At 30.0% G+C, this 11,724-nt stretch overlaps 1 protein-coding gene across 12 annotated transcripts in view; it reads right to left on the bottom strand.

Moving 5' to 3' along the window:
• Window positions 1–1,312: 1,312 nt before the first annotated feature.
• LOC143200600 (DAZ-associated protein 2) overlaps window positions 1,313–11,724 on the bottom strand; it is a 35,318-nt gene continuing 24,906 nt past the window's right edge. For 3 of the 12 annotated variants that reach the window (XM_076411087.1, XM_076411094.1, XM_076411095.1), the window contains 4 exons: window positions 9,830–9,931; window positions 7,647–7,774; window positions 7,444–7,590; window positions 1,313–3,920 (listed from right to left, as the gene is read on the bottom strand). In XM_076411087.1, the coding sequence (XP_076267202.1) occupies window positions 3,720–3,920; window positions 7,444–7,590; window positions 7,647–7,774; window positions 9,830–9,931 (578 nt within the window). In that variant the 3' untranslated portion in view covers window positions 1,313–3,719. The remainder of the gene's footprint in view (window positions 3,921–7,443; window positions 7,591–7,646; window positions 7,775–9,829; window positions 9,932–11,724) is intronic. The other 9 variants (XM_076411088.1, XM_076411097.1, XM_076411093.1 and 6 more) reach the window with 6 other exon arrangements.

Here is an 11,724-nt window from a genome sequence, read left to right as displayed (position 1 = left end):
AAAAAAAACAAGCTCATAAACATTGAGTAAAACAAACATTAGTTTTTAAATAAGGTATATTTATTCATTTTGTCTGAAATGACTACATACTATCGATTGCTTCTTAAACATTAGTACAAACAATTTACAAACCGAATGTATTGAAACAAGAACTATTGAGTATTTGATAGAATTTTGTTGTACATTCTAAAACCATCATGAAAAATAATCAAAATGGAGCAAAGAAGTTTTGTTGAATGATGGAATTATTCGTGTTTAACATACATAATAAACGTCTTAACTTCCAGATAGATCCAAATATTAACCGTATTATTAATGCTTATTAAAAAGTGTTATATCAAAACAATCTACAAAAAATATTATCGTCGCTACAAAATTTACATAAAATTACAGTAAAAATAATATACTCAATAAAAACATTCACAATAAATTAATTATATTTTATTTTCAATTGCTATTGCATTGGTTTATTATTTAATTATTTCTAGAGTTTTTCAAAGAGCAGTCCATAAAAAACTGACATATTCTGAATTTAAATGATAAAATGATGACTAGCCCTCATATAGTAATCATGGAATATTCATAGGAACGTCTCTTCATAGATTACTAGATAGATTTGAACTAAGGATGGTTTTGAGACTGTCTAATTTGCAGTAGACTCTGAGGTAAAAGAGCAAGTTCATAAATATTAAATAAAACATCAATTATTCTTTAAGTAAGGTATTTTTATTCATTTTGTCTGTATAGAAACAAGAAGTATTGAGTATTTGATAGCATTTTGTTGTATATTCTGAAAAATAATGAAAATTGGCAAATGATTTTTGTTGAATGATGGAATTATGCGTGTTTGAATATAATAAACACCTTAACTTCCAGATTGATCCAAGTATTAACAATATTATTAATGCTTATTAAAAAGTGTCATATTAAAACAACTCAAAAAAAATACTGCCATTACTACAAAATTTACTATAAAATTTAATAAAATTTACATAAATTACAGTTAAAATAATAAAAAATTTCAAAATTTATTAATTATGTTTTATTTTCAATTGCTGTTGTATTGTTTTATAATTCAATTATTTCTAGAGTACTTCAAAGAATAATCTACAAAAAACTGACTTGTTATACTCTTTAAGTTTTAATGGTAAAATAATAACTAACCTTCATATATTAATCTTTGATTATTTATAGGAATGTCTCTTCATAAGCTACTTGATAGATTTGAACTAGGAATGGTTTGGGGTCTGTTTAATTTGCAGTAGACTCTGGAGTAAAAGGGCAAGTTTATAAATATGAAATAAAACATCCATTATTCTTTAAATAAGGTACTTTTATTCATTTTTTTTTGTTACAGAACCGTCATTTTATCAACATAACAACAAAATGTCGGCAATACCGCCGACAGTCAAAATGGGGTTGAAATACATGGTACAATAAAATTTTAAGGAATAGAGAAACAAAAATTTGGTTTACCCCAATAAAAAATCAACTATTAGGTAAAGCTGCCTTCAGTATAATTAAATATATGTTTGGAGGGTGTATCGACCGTTTTGTGCGACTTTCATTTTATGTCTGGATAGTGACTAACTATCCATTTGAGTGACCTCCAAACGTATACTTAAGAATAGTCCTTGTCATGTACAAAAAATACAAAATATTTATTTCAACAATAATCATCTAGAAAATTACCAAAAAGAGGTGAGTTAGTTAAAAATCCAAGAAAAAAAATATAGCTAACAAGAAACATTTTCACAATATATTTATTCATTATATTTTATTGCACTAATGTTTTTTTTATCTCGTTTACCTACATTGTTTCATAGTTTATATTTAACTTTATATTTGAACTGAAAATGCACTGTATTTAGACAACTTTATTTTTCCCATATCGAAATCAATATATATTAAGGAACAAATCCGAAAGTTTCTAAAGTTTATCAAAACGGACTTATATCTCTATCGTCATAAGATTGCTTTAAATTGGTGTATCAGTTGAGCCTTTCGTTTGTTGGCAATTCATTATTGATCAGACTCAAATTATAAATCAAATACTGGGTCATCATCATTCATTTATCTCTTTTTATATAAATATAACGAAACTACATACATGATTGCCTTTGACCACTGGTACACATATTTTACAAACAAAAATCAAAATGTATAGATTGAACGAAAAAGTATATACCACAAGAAGTGTGTATGTTTGAAGCCATTTAGTCACACATTCTGAAACCATCATGGAAATTAATCGAAACAGTGAAAAGAATTATTGTTGAATGGTGTCCTTCATGTTTAATTCACATAACAAACAGCTTAATTTCTCTAATTAACTGTTAAATCAACAATCCAAAAATTATAATAAATAATAACCTGAATCAGGATAAGTCGTCGAAAAGAAATACCATCACGACTGTCATGTATATTTTAATATATGTTTTATATCCTAATAAATAATTCTGGTAAAAGTGTGTAATCTCTCACAAAAATTCTCCACCAATAAATACACCATCAAAATGATTATTTGTTCTTTTTTTTTCAATTTAGATTATATGTAATAAGAAAGAACAGTATCCCACTTGATTGGCGCATTTATTTAATAGAACATTTCCGAATCTTTCGTAAATTATATTAAATCTCTCATTATTTTGTTTTAATAAGAATTGCTGTAATGCAAAATAAAAAGTAACGTTCTTTATTTTACGATCTAATACACTGGTAACTGTGTAACCGCACCGGGAAGATGACAGTCTAAGATTAAAAAAAGTAATTATATAATAACAAAGCAAAAATACGATTTTTTTTTCGAGCACTGGAGATACAATAATTATCACATGTAACGTTTTGTTGCATAAATCGTAAAATAAATAATAAAAACCATCAATGATCTACATTACAGCAATGAAATCAGGCCTTATTAGTTGGTTCAGTGCTTCATAATGATAAACTCCATAAATATAACTTAGAAAGGTATATAATTTTTTTTTACATATATATGTCGGGCGAGGCAGTAATATTGGCACGTAATCTGATGTTTTAACAACGTTTACTTGGGAATAGATAATTTTATAGGAACAATATCTTCGATAATCTCAAATACAACTTATTCCTACTCGATACAATCAAGCATTCGACGTTTGACCAGGCACAATTAGTTATTATCAGAGGATCATAGATCACTTTGTTAACGATGAATGAATGAAATGTACCCACATAAAACAGTACTGTAAATTCACTTTGGTACGAATAGTTAAAAAAATTTATATAAATTAGGTAGGAGGTAAAAAATAAATAATTAAATATATTTTTAGTTTTTATATATATATAAATAAAAAAATTTAAATTGGACATTGGTCAAAGAATATAATCTCGAATTGTGTGTGTGTATATATATATATATAAACTGAATAAATATAAAAAAACGACAAACAAAAAGTAAATCGTGGTAAAATTGTACTTTTTTAAGAATAAAAAAAAATTACTAAAGTATTTAGCCCAAATAAACAAACACAGAATCTGCCTGCCCAGTTCTTATATCGTTAAACGACTCTCTGCTTGAACGCAACTATTAGACTCGTCCGTTACAAAAAATGGAAAAAAAGAGTATCACTTTCAGAGAGAAGCCCTCTAATAAGGCCGTAATCATACGGACTATATCGTCGAACTCAAAAACAAAACGATATTACATAACCTTTCACCTAGAACGAATGGAGAATCGACTACCAAAATGCGTAGCCACCCTCCGAACCACCGGCTAAGAACGTATTTTTCTTCTGACCTAGTGCTACCTGATGACCGGCCATGGCGGCCAGCTGGGCGGCGGATGGGGGCACGCCTGGGGGTGTAGGCGGTATTACTTGTTGAGTGATGCCGTCGAAACGAGCTCCCGCATCGTAGCCGTTCTGAAACAGGTGGGGATTCTGTTTGGATGTAGTTGTATTTAAAAAAAATTATTATAGCATACGTATCATTCATAAACATATATATGGAAACAATATATACATACTCGAGTTGGAACATAGAAAATTTAACGTAAATAAATACAAATATAATGCCCTGAAACTAGAGTTCGATTCTGATTATATGTTCATTCATTCAAATTATCTTGGTGTCATTTGCGCAAATCGTTTAACTTCTTCGTTGGCCGTTGTTGATTTAGGTCTTTGTGGATCCTGATTTCTAACATACCATCCTTTAAAGGATAACGTTGCTCCGAAGGACGGTGTTTTCTTGACCATCAGATTTCTTTGTGTAATTCCATAGTTGCAAACTGTATGTCCACAATGACTTCAAAATATGTTTGTAGAATAAAAATGTGTTGTAATAAATAACTTCGGATTATTGTCCAAGTCACCACCACTTTTAATGACCTCATACAAAGTTATGCGCGTTTCCTCCTAATAGCTTTTTTCACTTGAGCTTTGCATCCAGACATTACACTGAAGTGAACAAGATGTGGCCTATGAATGAAATAAGTAATATTTTAATTTAGTTTGGTTACATATAACATTTCTATTGTTTACAGCCTCGTATTTCGTTGAGAAGAAAATTTAACGATATTATAGAAAAAAAATGCTATTACAATTATCAATATTTTAGGATAATTATATATAATAGCTTTTAACTGAGGTATTGAAAACATTAATGAAAACAAAAGAAACAAAAGAAAGTTCATGTTAAATCTGAATTATTTCACTATCAAAATAACAGTGATATGTATATTCACATAGTGTTGATATATTTTATATACATTTATGTATGGACAATTTTCTTAATTTTATTGTCTGCAACAGTCAGTACTCATTCCTTACAAATATTTATCAAATATACATGCCTATACATCATATTTTGTAATAACCACCAAACCATGATATTGATTTACACAAATGTAACATATCCTTCCAAACATTGTTGGATAACTGGTTACATTTTACATATCTACCCACATGTTCTCATTCTCATCCATAATATATTATAATTTATATTCATAGTTTAGTTTTAGCTGCATTTCTGATTGAATTTTGTTCCAGTAATATATAGTATACTAATAGATACTTACTGAGATTAATATATATTCATAAACTCAATTTGTCGTCTGAGATTCTTTATAATTCGTCCATTTCTTCGAATACCAATAGTGTCGTTATTTTTTTCTGAATTTTATTAAATCTTCATAATCAGAGATAATAAATTAACAAAGAACTGAAAATATAACCATCGAATTAGCAAATATTAAACATAATCTGATGTAGATAATCGTAATGCGCATAAGAAACCAACATAAGTATTTTGCTTTTGACACGGCAAACACATATTTACTTTAAAACCAATTATCACTGACACATAATTTATTATTTTGTATGTGATATTCTTGATAGTAGTCTGTATTCTATTTACAGTTGTATCGATGTTGCTACATATAGCGAGTAAGGCAGTATCATCGATCAGCAAATGTGGACATTGATACTCTTTCACATTTAGAGATATCACTCATATAGATAATCCAAAAATAAATAATAAATACATCCAATATAAAGTACAATCCAAGAACACTACCTTGTGGTACACCCTCAAAGATGGGTTTCAAATCTGAATATTCGTCTCCAAAATGTTCATCAAATAATCAGACAATACAAAAAAGTACAAAAGTCAATTTAACAAGGTATACACTAAATATATCATTCAAGATGTCAATAACGTATTTAACATAATAGTCATTTAATGAAATAATTTTTCATTATGTTTTAATAGTCTGGTCATTCGTTAAATCTGAAAACGGCATGTTTCAAAATAAATCCTATTGCCAGATCTTCATAATCATCATCAGTCGCTTATTTTTTATCTATCAAATCATAAGTTGCTAAATGTATAACGTTGGCAAACTAGCTCTTGCTTTCTTCATAACATTTGGGCAATTTATTACTGGTGCTACAATATCAGTAAGTAGTGCAGTATTTACGAACACGTAAAATACGAGAAGTCTCAGCGATCGATGAGAATAATCCTTACAATCCAATATTTTTTAAATTCATATATTTCTTATTAAAACTTAATGTCAATTTTTCAAAATCTCTGAATTTGAATAAGTTTTTGGTAAGCACAACGATCTTGAATGTTACAAAATTATAAACGTGTTAACAGCAAAGCCGTCTAGAGCAACCATTCATCAAGAATACCAACTCTTATAAAATAGTCCGTCCGCTTGATGCCTTTTCGTTTTAAATGCGATTTTTTTAAACTTGGGCCAGTTCGTGAAGACCTTTTTGTAGAATGTACCGATAGTGAAGATGGCAAAACGATCGATGAAATGAATGCCTTTCGTTGTATGAAATATTTTATGCTAAACCTCTCGTTACAAAGCAATTGAAACACATTATATATTATTAACCTTGTTTTCCATCTCGTTGCATAAATATTTCAATTTTTTTGTCAAATTCGACTGATTTTGTTATAATGCGAAAATTAATTTAGCTAAACCAAGTTTGCTTCATTATAAATCACAATGTTTGATATTCGGTTAAAGCCATGAGCCTAGATGAAGCACTTCTACGATTTCTGATTGAAAAACTGAATCTAAGCACAAGCAAACAAGTAGATAAATTAAACATTATTGAAGAATTTTAAATTCGCTCCACTTAAACACACATTCTTTACTCTAAACCACAGTTAGATATGTAATAAACGTTAACATATTAAACCTGTCACATATTAAGGGAATAAGTGTAAAATGCAAGACATTTTCCTATAGAAAAAAAATATGTCCTACTACAGCACTAGAGGGAATAGTGGTTTATATTCACTAAACAAATTTGTTAAAAGTGGTTCACATAGAAGGGCACTATCTGGGGATAATAATGCTGTAACTTTGAGTCTAGTCAAGTTCTCGCCAAACTTTAACTTTGCAAAGATTTATCTTTTCCAGACTAAGTAACAGTACTAAGAAAAATTCCTTTATTGATATTTTCCTTAATAAACATCTTTATCTATTTAGAGCTCTCTTCTTTTCAAAAGCGTCTTGATTTTTGATACCTTGTTGCTGTAATGACCTTGGATAAGGTCAAGTTTTTCCATCTGGCAACTGAACTCGCCATGAATTAAAATACTATCTGTTTCCTTAATTTGCGTAGATGGCCATGAAACGATAGGCAACACATATTCACCAACCAGTAATTCGAGGTTGCCGATATACGTGGACCACTATGTTTTAATAAGAGGGTATAGGATTATGACAGATACATTTCTGTATTATTTTGTCATGTATATTATAATTTTCAATTCAATTTTTTTTCTGTCTATTCTTTCGTCGTTTAGGTGTAACTTTGCACCAAAGAAAAACACCAACCGTCAACGCTTTTCTCAAGCTGAATACTTACTAAATTAGCTCGAGTTTGGTATGTAGATATTCCATTTTCGACTAATATTATGGGGATGATTTATACTTACTGGTATCATTATAGTAGGCCTTAACTGTGCAGGTTGCATGGCATACGAATAAGCACCCAGGGATGGATAATACTGCATTGGCGTATATGTTGGATAGCCTAAGTAAGTTGGATAACCGGCAGCATACATGGTACCGGGTGGATACATCTACAATTAGAAATTTAGTTTTAAAAGGATAATTGTAGCGGGCACAGCGCAACTACTCTCACATGTTGTCCCACTATGGCAGCTGGATGGGTCAATGCTTGGTCATACGTTGGAGGAGGACCCTGTGGGTATATTTGCGTTTGGCCAGGAATGACATATGGAGATCCTGGCATGCCAGGCATTACTGGAAAACAGTAGACCATAAATATACAGCATTTTTAAATCCAATCGGCAAAAATCAAACAGTTTTCAACTTAGTGCAATCATCTTTCTCTAAACTACTCCTGAAATATATTATTTAAATTTAAATAACACATACATTAACGGCAATTTATATATCCCTCACCAGGATATTAGTTAAAATACCACATTAACATAACATGTGTTGATATGGATATCAGTAGTAATTTATGGCCTTATCAAATCAAATTTGTAAATCAATATGAAATGTAAAATCTACTTGCTTGCTTCGATTTATGAGCATGAAAGATGAATTTTACGCCAATAAAACTAATACCTCGAATAATGAATGCTTAGCATTACAAAAGGCGATAAAAATACCAGCTGATAGATGAGAAAAAACAACTCAAGTGGAAAACACAGAGGTTCACTAAACATCAGCATAGCAAGAACAAAATAATATAGGGCTCAAAATACAGTAAAATTTCCTTATTCGTCGGGTATAAGTTCTGTAAAAACGGGTTTTTATATAAGATTATAATAGATGCGTTTCAAGGTCTACAATAGATAATAAAATGTAAATAAAACAAATTTACAAATCTTTTAGTTATTATTTTTCAGTTCAGACACAATTTTTCTTGTTTTGTTGCTTTAAAAAAAGTTCTTTCGATCCAGAATGCTATTTAGTATTGTATGTCGGATACGAAATAGTTCCATAGACAGATTTATCATGAAGAAATCAAACAGCTAATTTGCAATTTATGGATAAACAGAGATGTGTTAAACACTTAAATCAAAATGAAGATTATTTTGAAGTTTGACATTGCATCATTTCAGACTGTCAAAATAAGCCACGTTTTTTTCCAACATGATCTTTCAGAATCATATTCATTAATTTTGAAGATTCTTTTAATGGATTGTATCTTAATGACCTGGATTATTTCTTGGATCATGGGTTGGAGTGAAGCCCTAGTGTTTAAAATCACATTTATATTAGAATGTTAATTTCAGGTCTACAAAGGTCGTGTTTGAGATCATCATTGTCTCAAGTCAAAACAGTTTCAATGTTTTTTTCAAATACTCCACAAACATCAATACAAAATCAGCTATTAAATTTGAAGATTCTTCAGGACATCTGCGTTGGCTCAGGTCCGTAGGTGCAATTTCTTCGACAATCTTAATGTTATTCAATGATAATCGTAGCCTTCATTTATTGAAGCAATTTTTGGATGCTCGAACTTTTGCATCTCTACGCTCATCGCCTGGTTCTTTAAAATGTGCGTAAAGGGACTTTGCCTTCTTGAATCCATAATGGTTACCGTCCTCAATCCTTAACGATAACGCATACTCAAAATTTTCCAAATTGTGGGTGTCACGAATACTTTTTACAGAAGTAAAGTTCAACGTTTATGGGTTCAGGATTTCTTGATGAATCACACTGTTGTTGATTCATTAATAATTTCCAGGAGTCTTTATTGACTCCTTTTACTTTTCTTTTTATTCGACATTGCAAACTGGTAACAAGACAAATTAATAAGAAGTTGAAGCAATAAGGTTTGTGTACCTCGCCTCTAATAAAGCGTTAACAAGAAACCTAATAGATGGAACACTAGGTCTTTAAGCCGCGATTAGTTAATAATAATGAATAAGGAAACCGTGAATAAGGACCTTCTACTGTGAATTTTTAAATAAGACCAATCCAATCAAGAATTTATAATCCAGAAAGGCTTGATTCTGTAAAATTGATATAAATGATTCATACTGAATGGTTTCAGATAACAGTTTTTTTTAACAAAGTAATTATTTTAATGTGATTCACTGCGGAGATGACAATGACTGTATAATACTTGAGAAAAGTCGGCGTTACGACACCAAATGATTGTCCAATCTCTGATTCCTCGTTCGATGTCGCTCAGAATTCCATAAATCCCACTTTCGTTAGTTTCTCAGGTAAATTTTAAAGGTTTCGTGCCAGCACATTCTTTCTTTCATCGTCAAAGTTGAAAACTGACTTTCTAATAAGAGTAACTCAACATTGGCATGTTGTAACAATACAAACCTCCGTAGGGTTGTGGTGTGGGAACTGGCGGATTAGCCTGTGGCGGAGGCTGAGGCGTAAATGATGGCGCGGACGATGGAGGGGGCACAGCACCCCCGATGGCTGTAAATCGAATTCAAAACCATTTACATTCTATATACAATTTATCTACAACATACAGTTATAATATATGCAACAAACCTCTTTGGTAAAAAAGTTATATAGCACCTAAAAAAATCTAAAATAAGATTCTGGACTGGATGGAAATGGTCGTGTGATCGTGATTTATGGATAGAAGCATGATCAAAGCGCATGGCAACATGATATCAAGGTATGGTAAATAGATATATTTTCCATGTTTAAATGTTTCATCCGAAGTTTGCATTAAAATTGGTATTTGTTGATACGGTGAATCACGAAAACGTCTATAGATTTGAAACCGGTCAATATAACTATAAATAGAAATTGTTTCAGATTAAATTAATATTCATTCTTCATTTAAAACATGATTTCCTCTGAATAATCTTTAAACCAAAACATAATATCGCATGTTTTCAAACAGTTTACAAGATAATTAGGTATTTATAAATTAAAATTTCAATGTTAAGATGGCAAAAAAATATTGATATTACTTTTAGCTGCTCACGAGTTTTCTTGTGTATTATAGTGGTAAGGCCAGGGTTTAAATAATAAATTGAATACGGTGCCAGGTGTTTCACAAAAAGATATTTCAGCCGTATGAATTTGCCCGAACCTATCTTACCGTTAAAAGATAGGTAACTGAACTAATTTATTTACAAAAGAAAAAAATAATTGATCTAAATTTCATTACACGTTTAAAATATTATTTCTTCTGAAAAGTCTTTAAACCAAAACATAATATCGCATGTTTTCAAACAGTTTACAAGATAATTAGGTATTTATAAATTAAAATTTCAATGTTAAGATGGCAAAAAAATATTGATATTACTTTTAGCTGCTCACGAGTTTTCTTGTGTATTATAGTGGTAAGGCCAGGGTTTAAATAATAAATTGTATACGGTGCCAGGTGTTTCACAAAAAGATATTTCAGCCGTATGAATTTGCCCGAACCTATCTTACCGTTAAAAGAACTAAGTTAAGTGAACTAAGTTATTTACAAAAGAAAAAAATAATTGATCTAAATTTCATTACACGTTTAAAATATTATTTCTTCTGAAAAGTCTTTAAACCAAAACATAATATCGCATGTTTTCAAACAGTTTAGAAGATAATTAGATATCTATAAATTAAAATTTCAATGTTAAGATGGGAAAAAATATTGATAGTAATTTTAGCTGCTCACGAGTTTTCTTGTGTATTATAGTGGTAAGGCCCATGGTTAAGATATTTTTTTTTAATATTGATAGTATTTTTAGCTGCTCACGACTTTTCTTGTGTATTATAGTGATAAGGCTAGTGTTTAAATAATAAATTGAATACGTTGTCAGATAGTTCACAAAAAGATATTTCAGCTGTATGAATTTACCTGAACCTATCTTACCGTTAAAAGATAAGTAACTGAACTAAGTTATTGACAAAAGAAAAAAATAATAGATCCAAATATTCATTACTCGTTTAAAATATTATTTGCTCTGATTTTTTTTTTAACCAAAACATAACACTGCATGTTTTCAAACAGTTTAGAAGATAATTAGGTATTTATAAATTAAAATTTCAATGTTGAGATGGCAAAAAAATATTGATAGTATTTTTAGCTGCTTACGAGTTTTCTTGTGTATTATAGTGATAAGGCCAGTGTTTAAACAATAAATTAAATACGGTGCCAGATCGTTCACAAAAAGATATTTCAGCCGGATGAACTTGCCTGAACCTCACCAGTTGACCTTCTAAGGTAACTGAACTAAGTTATTGACAAAAGAAAAACATAACTGATC

The sequence above is a fragment of the Rhynchophorus ferrugineus genome, unplaced genomic scaffold, assembly GCF_030347505.1.
Source record: "Rhynchophorus ferrugineus isolate W39M unplaced genomic scaffold, kcgeb_rfMv2 rfM8, whole genome shotgun sequence".
Classification (NCBI taxonomy): Eukaryota; Metazoa; Arthropoda; class Insecta; order Coleoptera; family Curculionidae; genus Rhynchophorus; species Rhynchophorus ferrugineus.
The sequence above is the reverse complement of the archived record's forward strand: the minus strand, read 5'-3'. Positions and strand labels throughout refer to the sequence as shown.